At 36.8% G+C, this 19,475-nt stretch overlaps 2 protein-coding genes across 2 annotated transcripts in view; one reads left to right on the top strand and one right to left on the bottom strand.

The window, feature by feature from the left end:
* LOC137295904 (cyclin-dependent kinase 17-like) overlaps nt 1-12,822 on the bottom strand; it is a 108,602-nt gene extending 95,780 nt beyond the window's left edge. The window contains exon 1 of the mRNA XM_067827480.1: nt 12,776-12,822. The gene's annotated coding sequence lies outside the window, so the exon portion shown is untranslated. The remainder of the gene's footprint in view (nt 1-12,775) is intronic.
* A 168-nt stretch (nt 12,823-12,990) lies between these two features.
* The window catches only part of LOC137295565 (UDP-xylose and UDP-N-acetylglucosamine transporter-like), a 29,959-nt gene continuing 23,474 nt past the window's right edge, over nt 12,991-19,475 (top strand). Inside the window, exons 1-2 of the mRNA XM_067826967.1 lie at nt 12,991-13,259; nt 17,406-17,519. Of these exons, the coding sequence (XP_067683068.1) occupies nt 13,183-13,259; nt 17,406-17,519 (191 nt within the window). The 5' untranslated portion in view covers nt 12,991-13,182. The remainder of the gene's footprint in view (nt 13,260-17,405; nt 17,520-19,475) is intronic.

Below are 19,475 nucleotides of genomic sequence, written 5' to 3'. Positions count from 1 at the left end.
AAGTGCTTATCTAGTAAAAATGATATTCCTTTAACATCATAATAATATCTGTAGTGGAGAGTTTCAACATTAGAGCACTGGGCGAACTTCATGAAGACATCTGGCCTTTTCTTGAAGTATCTGCGCCCATCATAAATATTGCCAGCTTTTGAAGTGTTGTGGTTGAACATTTCATCTTTGACATCTTAATTCTGTTTCCTTATGTGTAAATACTTTAACAGGGATGCAATCATTCCATGACACGTTTCAAACTCTGCCTATAATATGAAGATGGCTGAACTTTTGACACGTTGGAAAAACACAACCTTAAATAAACATATAATATGATCAGTATTACTGTCAGTTGGTAAAACTAAATCTCACTATGCTTACAACATTAGTAAGTCAGGGAGTGTAGCTTTAAGCTGCACTCAGCAACATTCTAGCTATATGGCAGCGATCTGTAAATAATTGAGTTTGGACTAGACAATCCAGTGACCAACAGCATGAGTATCTATCTACACAACTGAGATATGATGGCATGTGTCAACTAAGTCAGCAAGCATGACAACCAGTCCCATTAGTTACCTCTCATGTATGACTGTAAAGACATCCCATAAAAAAACATTCCTGCTTCATCAGGTGTTTGGACATGAGTGTTGTAACTTGTTGCTATCTATAATAACTAGAATATTAAAATATAGTACCTTGTGCATCAGGTACAGGTGAACACAAGTTCACTATATGTTTCACTGCAGCAGTAAATCTTAAATGAAGCATGTTTAATACTTTTTGCTTGAACAAAATCTGTTTTCTGAAATGTTAAGAAATCTATTTCTTTGTAAAACATCTTAAAACACAATTCTAATGTTTTCTTTAGCTGACTTTTATAGCATGATTATTGAGAGTAAGCTGCTGTTAATTAAAAAAAAATTCAACACTGATATTTACAGAACTTGCAGAACTTCCAATGTCTTGCATGATGTGTCGGATGTTAGTGCCTTGATATAAAAGATGTAACGGCACAATCTCCAAGACTGTCTAAGATCCATGAACATCACAGTAAGGATCTTGCTTGAACCCAACTTTTATGTAGGGCTTTCAATTTGATCTTTCTTTTTGATCACAGCAAAATCAAGAAGGTCTCTTCTTTAGCACATGAACTATGAGAAGGAATTAGTGAGTGAGTGAGGGAGTGAGGTCAGTTACTTTTAACAATTGTAGTCCATCAATATCATGGCAAAAGACACCAGACATAGGCTTCAAACATTATCCCCATCTAGGGAATCAAACCCAGGTCTTCCATGTGACAAGTGAACGCCTTAACCACTAGGCTACCCCACTGGCTGAGATGGAATAAGATGAAATGGAATTTATGAAATTGTGTTTATCTACTTTTCATGAAGTTAAATAATATACTGTAAACTGTTTTATTTCTGCACCTTTAAATTTTCGCGAGTGATGGTCACTAAATCTATTTGCGCCTTCTTATTTTCACGAGGTGATCTTGTTACAGGGGCGTCTCTGAATGTTTTTACACGACACGCAGGTGAGTGACCTTTGAGCAGTTATAAAATAAACAGATTTGCGAAGTGATCTAACAACAAATTAATGTAATTGATTCCAAAATTAATCCCTTTTAATTAGATGCTAGAGCAATGAAAATAGAACGTGATTGAGCAATGACACCTGTATTGTTTTTGTATTTTTGACTTACCTGAATAGAGTGTATTACATATATATATTATCGCTTGTTTTTATTCTTGCGTCATGAAGTCTGACTCGAAGTTCGCGAAAATTTAACGGTCGCAAAAATTTGGCTGTTTTCAGTATACAAACATACACACATGGGTATATGTGTTGGTAGTTGTCCTTGTATGGGTTTCAACTAATGTTGACTTTATCGTACTAGCACAATGAGATACCATATTAAACTTTACCACAGATCTCCAAGTCTGACCTAGTACACTGAACTAGTGGAGGGGATCGGTTGAAATCTCACAACTGATGACTGCTTCAATACCAACCAACAATCATCGAAAAAAATAGGTCAGCATCATTTTTCAGATTTTCCAATCTAGGTTGTTACTGCAGATATGTAAAACCTGATACAGCTTACTATTTTAAAGTGATGACTAATAGATCATGAACATAAATGTCATGGACTCTTCAAGAAATATTCAGGCATGACTTTTCAATTAGTGAAGAGACTTTTCAAAGGGATAAACATGTTTTCGACAACCTCAAAGATATGTTCCCTAGTCCACTGTTTAAGCACTAAAACAGAAGTTCCCAAACCATTTGTGTTGAGCTATGAGAAAATGTGATCGACTGCTTGGTCACTAGGTCACTGAGACCAATCTTCAATTATAGTATGGTCCCTGGATCTCAAACCCCAAGGGAACATCAAGACAGGTTCGAGATTTCATGTGATTCGAGACTGAAACACTGTGTACATAGTACTACATATACACTGAACTTGTATAAGACAACAAAGAAAACAAAAACCTCCATGTAACTAACTCAATGTAACTAATCCTTACACTATTCAACAATGTAAGTGCAATTCTCTATACAACGAATAGTTTGTTGACAACACACAACAAACATGTCTGCCAAAAGTTTGTTATGGTAAGTACAGTTCTAGATTGAGATACATCTATATATGATTTGGTGATCTTGGAACTAATTTTCAGATTTGAGATATTGTGTGTATGAGTGTCTCGAAGTTCGAGATATAAACACAAAAATAATGAAAATATATATAACAAGAGGTTGGGACCGGAAATTATGTTCGAGATATGTTCCAGATTCAGGAGTTTGAGATAAAGGGAGTTTACTGTATTTCAATTAATCGGAGCACCACTACACAGAACATACCCTTTTTCATCACACAAATACCAAGTGTATGTTTGGGGTGATCATCATAAACACACAAGGCCAGATACAGTCTATTACAATTCATTTCCTTTTACAACCTAAGATTTCCATGTTATATCGAAACTGCTCAGCAGCTTGTAATTAGCATTAATCATCTTTCATCACAGCAAACATGCAATTTAATAGCAAACTAAGTAAAATATAAAGTTTCAAAACTCATTTTCTAATCTAGTTTGCAGACAGCATTAAATTAAGTTGAATTTCTTTTTCCTGTAATTTAAATTGCAATTTTAAACTTTAGTGATCAGTTACATATATAATCAGACAAACATATCACCCAGATAATGGCACCATGCGTAGCACTACCTCGACTAGGTTGGGGATCAACTTCCTTGTTACTGTGAGAGCATTAGATGGTTCATTATTTAATTTAACCCTTCCATATCTTGAAGATACAAAAAAAAAGAGAACATTTATCATAACAGAATGCATTTTTCATTGTCTCTGCTTCAATGCAGGAATGGACTATGCTGTATATATTAGTATTCTTACCTAACACATAAATGTTGCTTTCTAATAGGCTGAGAACTCTTCTGTTATATTCAACAAAGCCCGCTCATAAGATAAGATATTTATTGCGATTCCATCAAGAAACAGTAGCAGTATTCTATACACTACAAATATGAAGGCAGTAGTTACAAACCTATCACAAACCTATAGATACATAAATGATGTACATTACATCAGTATATTGTACCCTGCTGGGAATGCTGAACTCATTTGGTACTCCGGGTTCAGGGAACAAAGGAACATTGTGGGTACATCAACCCATGTTTCATTTGTGACCAGGGACACAAACAGTGTGTGAGTGAGTGAGTGAGTGAGTGGGTGAGAGTACATAAAGTACACAAAGAGTGGGTGAGTGAGTGAGTGAGTGAGTGAGTGAGTGAGTGAGTGAGAGAGAGTGAGGCGGGCATGCATGGTGTGTGTGTGGACATCTTACATGTTTAACATATGAAGCTGGATTGAGAGTTCGGGAAGGTCAAACAAATTACTCTAGAAAAGAATCAAACCCTACATCTACACAGATACTACACATCATTCTGATCACAACATTTACCAGCATGATCCTATTTACCTGATCTATTTACACAATGTCCTGGCTAATAAGGACCTACAGACACACATGCAAATGTCAAAATGTAGATCTATATATGTCTACCTTCAAGTCCACAGAGTTAATGTACACGAACCTTCAAAATAAAACTCAAAGATTCCTTGTGAAAAACCCACACGATAGAAGTTTGAAGATTTCAGTGATGTGCACATATAAAGTCAATAGTAGTAGATCTCGATGGCTTGATTATTTTGAAACACTTCCTATAGCTATGTGTATATAGGTAATGACGAGTGATGCAGCCCTACATGGAACCTGATGCTGAGAATACCAGCTCAATTTGATGAATCAACAGAAACAGGAGCTGTCAGCATATATTACTATCACTCATACAAAATAGTCTTGGAGATTACCTTGATTTTAAATTTATGTTTGATATTCTGTTACATTTAGGTTGTGAAAACATTTCAGTCCTGGATGTTTTCATTATTAGGTATATTCATCAACATGTTAAAGCTGGAAAGTAAAACATGTAAGCCCTGAGTTAACATGGCACATACAAGCATATCTGTCTAACCATAGCTGCCTTTTGATAATGACAACTTCCCAAACAACACAAACGTCCCAAACAATGGTAAAAAAATATCGGCACCTACTTTGCACACTACTTTGTCACCTAAGGAACAAGTACCAACAATAGGAGCCAAGTGATATCATTCACTCATAATCGTTTTGTTGTGTACTATTGCGCTAGTATGATGAGAAAATCTAAAACCTAAATCTACTCAACCCAAAAGTGGAGTGAGTTCACGGTGTTTAAGAAACAGATTACTTTACTCATGTTTGTCAGATACCATTTTCTCATTGTTTCTAAATCCATGTATTGAAACAATTCATAAGATTAATGGTATTGCTGTTGCTGTGTCTACCTCACCCAATAGATATGTTTTGAAACAACTAGTTTTAAGATGAATGTCTGACAGGCACTTGTATACCGTGTAGCAGTTTCTATTTGTGTTGCACTGTTTCTAATTTAGGTTTCTAAATTTCCTTTATTACTTGTCATGTTCACACTTTTATAACCTCCCTGAAGGTGTTCCAGAGCAATAAACCTTCTTCATCTTGACTGGACTGTAAACAAAGTCACACAATGAACACATGCTGTACCCACACTATTTTCCACATGACTGATCGCAGGTGGGAGGCCTATCCCAACACACATTAGTGTATACTTAAACCCATCCTGTTGGAAGCTCACAATATTTGTTTTACACAGTAAAGTTCACAAAATTTCAACTAGTTATACGAAACACAGCCTTCATCACTGTAATGTCTTGCAGAGAGGTTCATATCAATGGGAAACAGTAACTGATCTCACTGAAAGTTATCACTAAGAAACTATAGTACATAGACTGTGTTATATGTCATGCATGGATGCTGTTTGATATTTGAAAAGGACTGTATAAAACATCCACCACAGAATAGAAACAAACGCCCTGTTTATCAACCATTGCCTTACAGTTTACCAAATGAACAACACATGCTTTATAAACAGTAAACAAGCATAAATATAATCTCTATTCCCAAAACAAACTAAAGCAGAATGTACACCTGCCGAAGGCAATCAAAAAAAAATTTCGCAAACACATCGATGCTTTCCATGCTAGCAGATGAGAATGACAGTACAAGTCATAAATTTCCTGACACACATCAAAACTTTACCAGTAAAGCTCTCCAACGTTCCTTTCACTGTGAATCCATTACCAGGAGTACATTTCACTGACCATCATGCTGGGCAGTGTCCACTGGGAGTGATGTGGACAGAAGAAGGACATTGAGATGATGAGGTCTTAAAGACATATTTACACCAGCCCTTACTTCCTGGTCCAGCAATGAATGATGATGTCCATTAGAGGTGACAGAAGAACATGTCAAGACCAAATAGACCTACACATTATTCACCTGAATCCCTGACAGTATTATTGGTATTATTTTTGGTATATATTTTTATATTTGGTATTTAAAAAAATTATTGGTATTACTGTTGTATGAAGAATTATAACATATCAACAAACATTTTAAAGTAACTGAAAAGGACTGAACTTTGCAGATTGAAGTGTGATTGATGTAAATTATTACAATGATTACTAGACAACAAGCGTAAAAAGCAAGAGAGGAAAATAATCCCTGTACCCTACAGTGGGGGTAGAATGGACACCAGAAATGAGCTTCCAACATTGTATCCATATGGGGAATTGAACATGGGTCTTCAGCATGTGACGAGCAGACATGAATCAACCGCCCCGAGTGAATAGACTTACCTCAAATGACAACAAAGCCACAACATATTTGTCAATTCAATCAGGCCTTGAAGTAATAGTTGATATTATGAGTGTCAATTAAGAAAATAACACATAGTCACAAACAGGTATGGCCAAAATAGACAACTAATCCCCATTTCAGCAACTTCTACTGAGTCCAATAAAGGTGTGAAAAATTGGCAACTGACAGGAGTTTTACGCATTTTTTTGCACCAGAAATAATCTTCACACATTACATCCACGTGGGGAATGTAACCTGGGTCTTCAGCATAATAAGCAAACATTTAACATTTACCTCACTCCTGAGCAACTAACAACACTTATCCACTTGAAAAGATCATGAAATACAAAATACAAACCAAAAAAAGCAGGTACCTTAGCAACCAATCTTCATAAATATTCAATTGAAAAAAAACAGAAAAAGACTGTTTGATTGAACAATAACCATGATAACCCCCATTCTATTCTCATATCTTTCTGAGTTCTACTACTAGCTATACTCACCCTCTTAAATTCCATAAGAGAAATTAGACAGATATGATGGTTCTTTTAATACTTGGTTGTTGTGTAGAATGATAGTTTGTTCACAACAATCTATAAATTCACATCTATAAATTATTTCCAGAACTGAGTCACAGCTACAAGGCACCTACTCATGTTTTAATGAAGTGGAAGACAACCCTTTCGTATGTTCATTTGGCGAGTAATATAAAGCTAATATATAAATATTGCTACGTTTCACATACACAATACTTAATGAGGTGGTCTGCACTTTGAAGATGTTGATTTTGCAATCATCAAATGTTAAATGTCTGTAAGATTCTTACTTCAAAGGATAAATATTTTCTTAATAATCAACTGAAGGATGTAGGTACAAATCTACATGAATATATTCTATTCTAACCTGGCTTGGTGCTCGTTAACTCATTCTGAGATGATTGTTTAAGGGATGCTCATTAAGCCCATCACAACTGTAAGTATTCATCAACAAGTGAAGAACCATCTCAACCATATCTTTGCACTCACATATGCCTGCAGACTTTACAAATATTTGCTTTGTGCATGACATAAACAAACCAATCAAATTATAACTGATAGCGAGAAAATCATTTATAAAACCAAAACACTTCACTGGAAATTACTTCAGCAATATTGTCACAGGACCTGCTGAAAATGGCCTTGTTGTACCCATGTGGGTAACAAGACCGGGGTCTTTGATCATGTTGATGTGATAAGTGAACACTTTAACCACTAGGCTACACTACTGCCCCTAATTACTGACTCCTGCAATGCTCCTACTGTAAGTGCACAGAATGTCTTTTCTTGATGATATTGAGCCCTAAGCACCACTTTACCACATTAACAGGTGTGCGTTATTTTGAGAAGATCTTATGTCCTCACACTGTCTATGGCTCTCCAGTTTCAGAAGGCATTTTTCAGCATGACAGTGCTTGTTAATATACATCATCAATCTCAGAATTAACCGAGATATCCCGACATAAGCATTATACCATGGACCAGAAGGTCACCAAACATAAACCCTGAGAAGATCTCTGTTAGAATTGGTCTTCAGCATTCCATACTTGTCGTAAGAAGAGACCAATGGCAGTGTAGGAAACATGTAGAAAATCTAGCCTGTCCATAGGACCTGCTGGTCAATGTTTTTACGAGTCCTGCCAAAATCTAGCCTGTCCTCCAAACATAAATAAAACACCATTTCAAGACTTAAAGCTGGTTTGTTTTATCTGTTTTACTTTAAGCTATCATTTAATATGCACACACAGAGCTTGCACTGTTAAATCTCTCCTAGTTGAATCAACTGGTTACAACATTACCGCACTAGTCTTCAGACTAGTCATCAACATCTCTATGAACTTCTGAAAAGTCAGAGTCATATTCTGAATCTGCATCCTTGCCAATTGTGTCAATGGTTTGCTAAAGCTGACCTGACATAGGACGGACTAGACTTTTTTTCACTTGTCCTCCACAAATTTCACCTGTCTTGGACGTTGGGATGGGCTATATGTCCAACACTGCTTATGGGATTAGGTGGCCAGGCTTACTAACTTGGTTGACACACGTTATGTCACTGTATCTTAATAATGTAGATCAATGATAATGCTGTTGATCACTGGATTAGCTGGTCCACACTTGATATTACAGATCACTGACATATAGTTGTATTATCGCTGAGTGCAACATTAACAACAATAAACAAACACCAGATGTCAAACAGACAAACCCACAATAAGGCCACAGAATCTGCAGCAATTATTGCTAGTAGTATCCACTAACTGTCCTCCTTAACAATGACATGGCAAATGTCCATTTCCTAATCCTATATATCTCACTTACATACCAAGGTAATCACTGTGTGCAGACCTAAGACTACATCCTCAAGAATGAACAAATAATGAATCCAACTGACGTCCAGGATAATTTTGCAATGCTCCATTTGGAGACTTCTTTTCATGAAACATAAATGAGAAATAACATATTTCACATGTTTCCATGAATAAGCGAATTTCTGTTTTTCACAGATGAATATTTCAGAACTGATTAACTTCTGGGGCCAAATGTTTGTCTTCAATGTTGGATGCCTTGAATTGTTGAGCTGCAAAAACATCATGATTGTCGGGTGAGACTGAGAGTTTTTCACAAGTTCTATAATAAATTGATCAATTTAACAAAAAGCATTTGTCTACACAAATTCAAGGATGGAATAGGTTTTCATAGTAAGAGGCTTCTGTAATTCAAATGTCCCACCATGACAACCAATGACCTTTTCTTTTGGTGTTGTCCATGTGTTTGTCCATTTTACTTGTGCAAGGTGTGCTGTTGAGTAAAATAACCTTACAGTAGCACAAAGACTAAGAGGTGGGTTAAGGCATGGCAGTTACAGTGACCTTAGAGCTAAGATCTCACTATACAACTTCACCTAGGACACCAGAACTTACCTTAACCTTTCTGACGTCATGATAACTCCACTGACACACCAATGAAATGACTCTGACTGTGGTAATGATCTAGCAGACCATCCATCACCAAGGACAGACCTCGTCTACATATCTACACTGCTTCTTATCCATACAGTGATAGTCACTGTTGCAGATGGTAGAAAAACCACATCACTCAAAACACCAAGTTTCAGCAGCAAAGGTGCAGAATGTTAAACTTGTGGAGTGACAGATGTATGACACGGAACCATGTACCAAGATGTCATCATTCACCAAGTCTTCTGATTGAAAAAAATACTTACATACTTTACATGAAATCTGTTGTACCATTTGACACCATGGACATAGTGATTGAGAGATTATTTTAAGTTTACAATGATTTAATAAAATCCAGCAAAAAAAGTTTTAAAATGTCAGGGGACACCAAAAATGGGCTTCATGTATGGTGGGGAACTGAACCCAGACCTTGTCCATGATGAGCGAACACTTTAACCACAGGCTCATGAATGAACAAAGGAGGGGATGGTGAGGGTGTGGTTGCCATGGCCCGAACAAATGAAAGATTCATTTGTATGTACTTAATCAATCAAAACTACATAATTGACATCACACATACATTCAGTTGTTTACTCTTGTGCAATACCAATTCATATTTAAACAATTGCTGTGATTATTTATTAATACTTGCACAAATTATCAATGGTCAGCAAAGATGACTCATATCGATTTCTATGATGAATGAAATAGAAGGATGTTTTAATTTCAGAAACCTTGCGTTACAGTTGTGTAAATATAGGTCAAGCAAGAGCTACTATGACCTGCAGCACTATGTGACTGAGGAATGTCATTGAAGTGACAGACTATTGACTAACAAGTGCTGCCATGAACATTCTGTCAGATTCATCATGATCTATCAGTACGTATACAAAGAACACTGAACTGGGTTTCATTAAAAGCATCTGTTGGCAACCAGTGCGTGAAACAGTTTCCCAATTTTGATAGCCAGACAGCGTAGCTATGCCTGAAAGTTACTAAACCACAAAATATTTCACTTGTCTGAAAGCTGAATGTAGACACGGGTTTCATCATTAAACTTTCAATATGATGAACATAATCTGGCCTTAGTCTTTCATGATTTAAAAGTGTGCTATAGCTTAACAAGTACGAGAGAATGATATATTTACACAATGGCCCAATCAAAATTCACTAGCCAAGTCAGGCCAGTGACTGCGGATTACAAGCTCGACTGGATTACTACTAACAACTGGCAGGTCAGTGGCTACTTCGCAGCAACCTGGCAAGACCTGCTGCTAAAAAAAGATAATTTTGAATATGATATGAATATTATTATGATTATTAATGCGAATATTAACATGAATATCAATTCAAATATCAATAAAGGTTACACACGTCATAAATGCTTACCACTTAGATAAAACTGATGAACGCAGGTACTAAATGAAAACAGGACATAATAAGGCCCCTTGCATACAAGTGGATACTGGAACAGCTAAGGTAGACTACTCCAGCTAAAGAATTGCAGTCATTTTCAAGACATAGAAGACCTTGTAGTCTCCGCTTCCTGAATTTGGCATAAGAGATCCTCAATCAAAGAGAGTGACTTAAGACCCAGCCAAAGCAGATATGGAGAATGTTAAGATGGATGACTTAGCGCCATTGTTAGGTCATCGTCTAGACAGGGTAATTAGCGCTACAAGCAGCATCAGTGCTTGGACGCAAAAATGATGGAGCTGACATTAGCTTAAAGTTAAAGCCTTTCAGAATGTTAAATCATTCCATGGGCTTAAGACTTATTTTGACAGTGTCATGCAATTGGTTAGAGCTTGCTTGGTATTGTCATATACACTTCCACTTTCATCATGTTCATGCTTTGCAACTTACACTTGCTCAAAGGAATTCTCGCCATATATTACTAATTACTAACCATATTACCAAACGAATCACTGTTTTGAGCCTTTTTAACCCATACAGATCAATATCATGCTGCCCACGACCATAAAACAGGTGTGTCAAATAACTTTTTGTCTCTGAGCATCATTTGCAATCATATTTAAATTCGTCATCTCTTGGTCCATGTGTTAAGAAAGCAAACATGTTTCAGTGCAAAAGAAACGGGGGTGAGTTTTGTGCCACAAAAACTACAGAATTTGAATGCATGATACATAGGGGCAGTGGGGTAGCCTAGTGGTTAAGGTGTTCACTCATCACACCAAAGATCCAGGTTTGATTCCCCAGATGAGCACAATGTGTAAAGCCCATTTCCGGTGTCCTCCACCGGGATAACTGCTGGAATGTTGCTAAGATCGATGTAAAACTAAACTCATTCACTCACTATGATAAATAAGCTTCCAGGAAATACTAAAATACTGTTTCTGAAAAGTATGTAAGCACACAGGAGAAATTAACTGTTAAAAGGTTTTCAATGCTGCTAAAATTTCACACATTTTTGCCTAAATTTGACCATTATACTTTTCTTTTTACTTGTATAATAGATATGAAAAAACTGTAAATGACCGTGCTTAAGCAATTTTGTTTGCTTGAGGCACCTTTTTGTTCAGCATGCAGAATTTCGTAACGGGGTCCGGTTTTGAACCCCCAATGTTCTATTCTTGGTAGATGTTCTTTCCACAAAAACATGGAACTGACAATGTCAGTGAGGACCTTCAGTTGGTTACATCTCGTTATTATTTATGAAGCGTTGCTGTCTATTTTCAAACATTTTGGATACAGCAAGGTCCCTCAAGCATTTTGTTTTACATGTTTTCAATAGTGCAGAAGTCCATATGCTTATTAACATGTTATATTTTGACCATGACATGTATAAATTTCAAGAAAATTTCCTGAGTTGATTAATAAGCTATGCTGAATGCTGCTGACATTATATATTTTTCTCTAAGTTAAATATTTTGACACAATTTGAAGCAATTTCGCTGTGATTTTCGCTTAAATTCCTACATCCCAACCAAATACCAACACATTAGACACCTGTGTACTATAACTAAAATACAAACGAAATATGAATAGTTACACATTTGAAAGAAAACTCTCCTGGACGTCTACACTTCACCGGCTATGAAGCTATCGTGTGTGCAAAATATGCTTAAGTCATACAACCATCATCTTTATCATAAATAGTGGCGATGAGTCTAGCCCAGCTCTTCCAACACGGGTATCGCACAAACTGAAAGATTTACATTAGGATAACCAAATTAAACAAGGTTCTTGAACTGGAATATAGCTGGGGCCATAGCGCAACAAAACCTGTATTTGTAATTCAACAGACATGCCGGCATCAATCGGTATGAAAGTGCCGAACTTGTCCACTTCGGAAACTGACAGGCGCGTACAACATTCATTAGGATGAAGCAAAATATAACAATCGCGTTAAATGGAAAAGATTTCTCACGTTCCCTTAATAGACCAGGAAGCTTATTTGTTATTGGCGTGAGTTGGATCTTGACCAATAGAAGACACATTGTGTGTTCTTTGTTGGAACTTACCTCAACTTTTTCTTGTCAGCTGGACAGCCATATTACGTTTTGTCGCTTAGGAACTTTCACAGTCGATTATAGCTATCATTTGTGAAAAGGAAACATTAGACAACCTTACTTTTAAATGTGTGTCTTGATAATCATATGTGTAAATATATACCTTACAATTTCTCGCTTTCTATGCCCTACTAGTTTTAGTTAGATGTAAGCGGTATTGATACCGGAAGTTGAATTCTGTTGACGTGCCGGTTATGGAAGGTCGTTAGAGCCCGAGCCAGCCATATAAATCTTCTGCCCACGTTTCATCACCAGTCATTTTGAACATAAGATACATAGGAAGGCGATAGAGGAGTGATTGAAAGTCTTTCTTGTATTTGCTTTTATGGACACGTCATAAACCCCCGTCCCAAATCAAGATGCGTGCTATACTCGCTGTGTGTATGGTGTTTGTCGGCTGTTGTAGTAACGTTGTGTTTCTGGAATTGATTGTCAGGTAAGTTGAATGGAGAGACAGGAGTTATCAAACTCCACTCACTCTAGTCGTTTCAATTCTGTGACTGACATTGATTCATTCAGCATTCTAGAGTACATAGACTAAAACCTGAAAATATATCGGTTGGTTCCATCTAAGTCATGTTATTTCTGTGAGCAGCACTGAAAGGTTCTTACAGCATGCTAATGTATTATCCAGGTGTCAAGTCAAAAATGTAATTTTTATCTTTAGTATCATTACAAGCCATTATTTTCTAAGACCCATGAAGCTCCCAGGGTAGAATAGGCCTTCAGCAACCCATGCTTGCCATATAAGGTGACAATGCTTGTCGTAAGCGGTGACTAACGAGATCGGGTGGTCAGGCTGGCTGACTTGGTTGACACTTGTCATCGGTTCCTAATTCGCAGATCGATGCTGAATCGTTGATGCTGAATTGTTGATCAATGGATTGTCTGGCCCAGACTCGATTATTTACAGACCAGCGCCATATAGCTTGAATATTGCTGAGTGCGACGTAAAACTAAACTCACTGACTCATTAGATGCTCAATGATCTAGTATTGTTTTTTAGTGCCCAAAGCAGTTGTTTTCTGGCTTTGTTGGAGAATTTCAGGATGTTTTCATTAGTAAAGATTGTTTGTAAGAACAAAAAAGTGAGATTACTTGTCCAATAAATGTGAGTAATTCGGTAACCCTTGTCAAATTACTGCTTAAGAAGGTTACGTTGGCTAATATGCAATGAAATTGATAATATTCTACAAAAATTATCATCAAGTAGGCCTTGTGCCAGTGAAGACCCAGGTTAGAATTGCTCTTCATCAAATCCCAGGATGAGGTGGTACGATGCTATTTGTTTAGTGACCAAAAAGGATTGACTCTGTAGTATCTGTATGGAAGAGAATTATGGTGATTAGTTGATAATCAGTGGTTGAGTTTAATGGGCTCAATAGATAGAAGTTGAAACCCAACCTGAAATATTACAGAATGCATAGGTAAAGAATACTGTCCGGGAAGAGAACATTGCAAAGCCATCTGGGGCACACATTTCAGACTTTACCAACCATATGTTTGTTATGCTGTCACTGAAGTGTGATGTTTTAAAAGTTAGAACAGCTGAACAATACACCACAACAATCCCTGTCAACATGATGAGCAGTTATGTCCCTTTCAAACATGCATGACAGTATTGGCAGATGACTTTCTTGGCAAATATGGCAAAAATGTCAGAGTATTCATTTAGATGTATTAAAAAGGTCATTCAAACAAGATTTATCCAAAGTATGTGTGAAACAGATGATGTTGGGTGTGTATTTATTCATTCTTGTTTACTTGGTATAACTCCTATTTATATTTAGCTTTTTTATTTGTACAAGGAAGTATCAGGTCACAATGCAAGCTTTATCATCTGCCAGATAGTTGATATAACAGAAAAGATAGCATGGAAGGAGAGCTGGTTTAAATAAATTTCAGTGGAGTGAAAGATGTGGACTGAACTAAAGTATGAACTAAAGTATACTTACTCAGTATGGTACTAGTAATGGTACTGCTACTATGTACCTGTATAATTTTATAGTCAAAGTAAAGTCTGCATCCAGTGGCACATCACCTGGTCCAGACATGATTACTTACAGACCGTTGCTACACTGGTATATTTTTTTGGCCTTAGACCTATGACTGTCGTACCTCTATGCTGAAATGTAGGAGTTATGATGACAAAAACACTAAGATTGCTTTGCCTAAAGGTACCATGTTCTATGTACTATACTCATAGACAAGAAACTGTAACTTACTGGGAAGGAAACACTTCGTCCGTCTGACCATGGTTTTGTGTCATATATTGTTGTTGCAAGGGAGGGACATGGTAGGTCTTGTGTGAGGTGCTACAGTGCCTTGTGCAGAGTTGTCTCCCTCGGATACAATGAAATATGGGTTCAAATCTTGGTTCCCCTAGGTTTCTAAGTTCAGACATCCACAACCAGTGAAGATTCAGGTTAGAATTGATGAGATTGTCAAACTTGCTGATTTGGTCGACACAAGTCATTACATCCCAGATGTGTAGATCGATGCTCATGCTGTTGATCACTGGATTGTATGGTCCATACTGGATTATTTATAGACCACCACCATATAGCTTGAATACTGCTAGACTGCCTCGATATCGCTTTAATATTGCTGATTGTAAACCAAAAGTCACTCCTTTCTGTAACCTGATTGGTTGAAAAAAATGATCAAATGGTATTTGATTCCCGGAAACTGTAAGACTCTGCATATGGACATGTAGAAACATGGCAAATAATTGTCTTTTTTGTGTCATCAACAGTGGTGATGTCATTCAAATCATATTGTGACGTGAAGTCAAAATGACGACACAAATGAGCAGTTCCAGGTGCTACCATGAAATGGCCAGCTGATGACACTTTACCGCTGTACCCATACTCGATGTAAACAAGTGCAAATAGTAAAACCCTTGGGTTTACTCTTTTGATTATAATGTCGATAAACATCATGTGTTGGCCAATTTCCGTGTGTTACTGAGTATTTGAAGCATGGGAATATTTCATTTGAAACCACCGGCTGACGCTGTCAGTCCCAAATGTATTCCCATGCTTCAAACACTCAATAACTGCTGGAAATTGGTGCTGTTGGTTTCAAATGAGATATTCCCGTGCCTCAAATACTCAATAACACCTGGAAATTGGCTAACACATGATGTTTATCTCCTAAGTGTGGCATGAAACTGCAAACCAAACAACCAGTCAATGTAAGATTCTCACCCCTCATTAAGATGTGTATGCTATACATAGGCAGCTGAGTTAAAGGTCACACGCAACCAAAAAATCGAACATAATTAAAACACATTGATCACTTATTCATGACATGTAATATACATTGCTGCTTTTAAAAAAACAAATAAACAAATTATAAGCATACAATCGCGATTCAAAAGTGCAATATTTTGTACTTGGGCTTACTTCCCCCGAAACGAAGCCCTTGGGAGACCGAACACAGTCCTAGCGGGTGGATGTGCACTCAAGTGTAACGACGGCTTCTGATTGGCTGTTTCATTTGCTGATATGCTGAGGGTTCATTGTGTGTACAGAAAGATGATCTGTTTGATGGGTATTTTAGAAGTATAGCGAGTCACAAGAAAGTAAGATTCTTTATGGATAACAACTTCTTTTTGTGTATTTGATGCGTCGTTTCAGTATGGATTCATATACTGTTGTCAAACAATATCATATACACTAAAAGAAGTCGTTATCCATGAAGAATGTATATGGAGATGTTGGGTTTTGAAAATACATCTTCCCTGAATTTGCGCTCGATCCAATCAAAAATCATCTCAGTAGAGATGGTAGACTACTGCGTGGCTGGAATCTGTCATTCATCCATGTACAAACCAGGACTTGAAACTGACAAGAGTTTGCACCAGTTTCTGTAGGATCCAGTCATCCAAAAAAAAATGAATGTAGTTTGTTTGCAACCCACAGACATAAAAACATGTCATGTGTATCACACGTGCCTAATTATATAATGTGGCAGAGACGGGACTCGGGTGCACAAGTCATAAATCAACTTATTTTCTTTATGTCGTATAGTCAGATAGGTGTTAAGTTCAAATTGCACGTGGTCAATGATTGAAGCTGTGTTCTGCATGTTGTCTTTAGCAGACAGGCAGAGAGACATATAGGTGTGATTAAACCAGACACTGAGCTTTCTCTGTGACAGAGACTGCTTACCACAATCAACAATTTTTTTTTTACGTAACGAGTAGATTAGACTACTGCTCACGACCTCAGACGCTGGGCATGCATACTGTTTCATGCTCCACGAACCTATTCACTGCGCATGCGTTATGGACGCAGCGCAGCACAGCTGTTGAAACATGTTTTCCCCCCAGCGCGAATTTAGTGAAACGTTTGAACTCCGATTTCGCGGGCTTTTTTTTCGTCACGTTTATTTCAACTTTATAGGTCGAATTGACATTTTTTATGATTTGTTTCGGTAAGTGCACACCGAAAGGTACCAGAATCTGCAAAGTTGTGTTTTACGTTGCATGTGACCTTTAAGGTGCATGCATTAGACAGGCCATCCCAATCCTTGTGTTGTTGTGCAGATGTACCTACATGAGATGTTTCTGTTTCAGTGAAATCCCCAGCGCTGCCAACATCATTACTTTCTTCCAGTTTCTCTTCATCAGTATAGAGGGCTTTATATTTACTGCCAAGTTAGGAACGAAAGCCTCTGTCATTCCACTCAGGTATGTCCAATTAACACTTTGTCACAACACTTAATTATGGTTACTGAAAGCATAGTAAAAGATCGAAAAAAAATTTATTCTTGCAACAGTAAGGCTGAAACATAAATAGCAATTGTTCTTGAAGCCTTTTTATTGATAAGAAACAGGATTAGAATTGGTCTCTTGTGCTTGTTGTAAAAGGCTACTTACAGATCGGGTGGTCAAGTTTGATGACTTAGTTGATCTGTGTTATTGTATCCAACTTGCTTAAGTTGATACTCATGCTTTTGATCACTTGATCGTCTTGATTTCATTAGAACCCACTGCCGTACAGCTGGAATATTGCTGAGAATGGCCTTAAACAGCAGACAAATAAATGTATTTTCATTCTGTGGGGATTCTTTTCATAAATACCAGCATGTTATTGTTTGCTGAAAGTGAAAGAAGAGTCATCTAAATGAGACAGGGTGGTCAGATTCAGTTTAATTGTAAGTGATGTCTGACCTTCGATGTATCAATCACTGGTTTGTTTGACCTGATTATTTCATGGCTTCAGGATATTGCTTGAAAATGCTAACTTTACAAATATTGAACACTTCATGAAATGTTTTACCTCTGACTTTTCATATTTTGATAAACTGAATAAATATCATTGTCATCTCTCAGCATGCTCAGCATCACTGTCACTCAAGCCCTTGCCCAACGTCCCATTGTTCATCTGGAGTTAGGTATAGGAACTGTTACCATGAACACTGGCTACATCATTTTGGAAGCTATTGCCAGTTTAGTAGTAACAAATAGCATCTTATAGACCATTTTCACTAAGTTTCACAAAGCACTGAATTAAACTAAGCAAACTAAGTCAAAACTATTTACATTTTAGGGGAGTCTTTCCTCTACATTTTTCACTGTAAGTGCATCCATTTTCTATACAAATTCTTGAGCTTTTGTGCAAACTGAACTTTAAAAATTTTATTTTATTCATTTTTGAAGTGTAAATGTACATGAAGGCAATAATCTTACTGATCCAAGTTTTATGCAGTCGTGATAATGTCAGAACCTGTTTTTTGTTATGTTTGGTTTTTGAATCTACTGATAGTAAATTATGTAAAAATGTAAAGTTCGGAAGGAAAAACACCACTATCCTCCCATCACCATTGGTTTAGATAGCTTTGACAAAAAATTGTTCAAGGGATTTTTATAGGTCTAAAACATAATTTATTTTGATAAATCTTTTTTTTAAAGTCAAATGGTAATAATTAGACAAACTCTATGTCATATATATGTTGGGTATCATTCTCTGGACAGACAGACGAATTATCACTGTTTAAATTTCTAACTCTTCAAATGTGTTTTCACTATTCTGGATGTGTATATCACTTTTATGGTATTTTGTGGTATATAGCGATGTTTCATGTCAGTGTTCAAGTGCTTATCGACCAAATTTGTTAATACGTGTTCACTGTTCCCTGAATTCACTGTAGGTATACAGTGTAGTTTTTTGTTTCTGCAAAACTCTCAAAATGTTTTTTTTCCAAAATATTATAATTGGGTGCACATTATGCTGTAAAAAATACCATATTGAAATTAAGCCAAAGTTAGCCATGGGATTGTTAAAATTGCACAGCAGCTGTAACAGTGGTAAAGGTAGTTATCTTGTTGACATAACCTGGATATTGATTTGCCAAGTCATGCTGTTTAAAGACTCAAACCCATTTTCAATATGTTCAAACTAAAGTGATTTTTTGTCATGTTTAACCAAGACACTTTTTTCTAATAATTAGTTAGCAGATTTCCCTGAACTTTAACTATTGAAAAGATTAAAAACATGTCATACGAAAGGCAGGCTTTTCATTCCATGGAAAGCAAACGTGTATGATCAGCACAAAACATGTCTATACTTTGGGTAGTCTGTGTAGACCTCCGACTCATAAATCACTTCTCAAGTAACATTATGCGCAGATAATATTTATATAA

This window comes from Haliotis asinina, chromosome 9 (genome assembly GCF_037392515.1).
Source record: "Haliotis asinina isolate JCU_RB_2024 chromosome 9, JCU_Hal_asi_v2, whole genome shotgun sequence".
Lineage (NCBI taxonomy): Eukaryota > Metazoa > Mollusca > Gastropoda > Lepetellida > Haliotidae > Haliotis > Haliotis asinina.
Note: the sequence above shows the minus strand (reverse complement) of the source record. Positions and strands in the feature narration are given on the sequence as shown.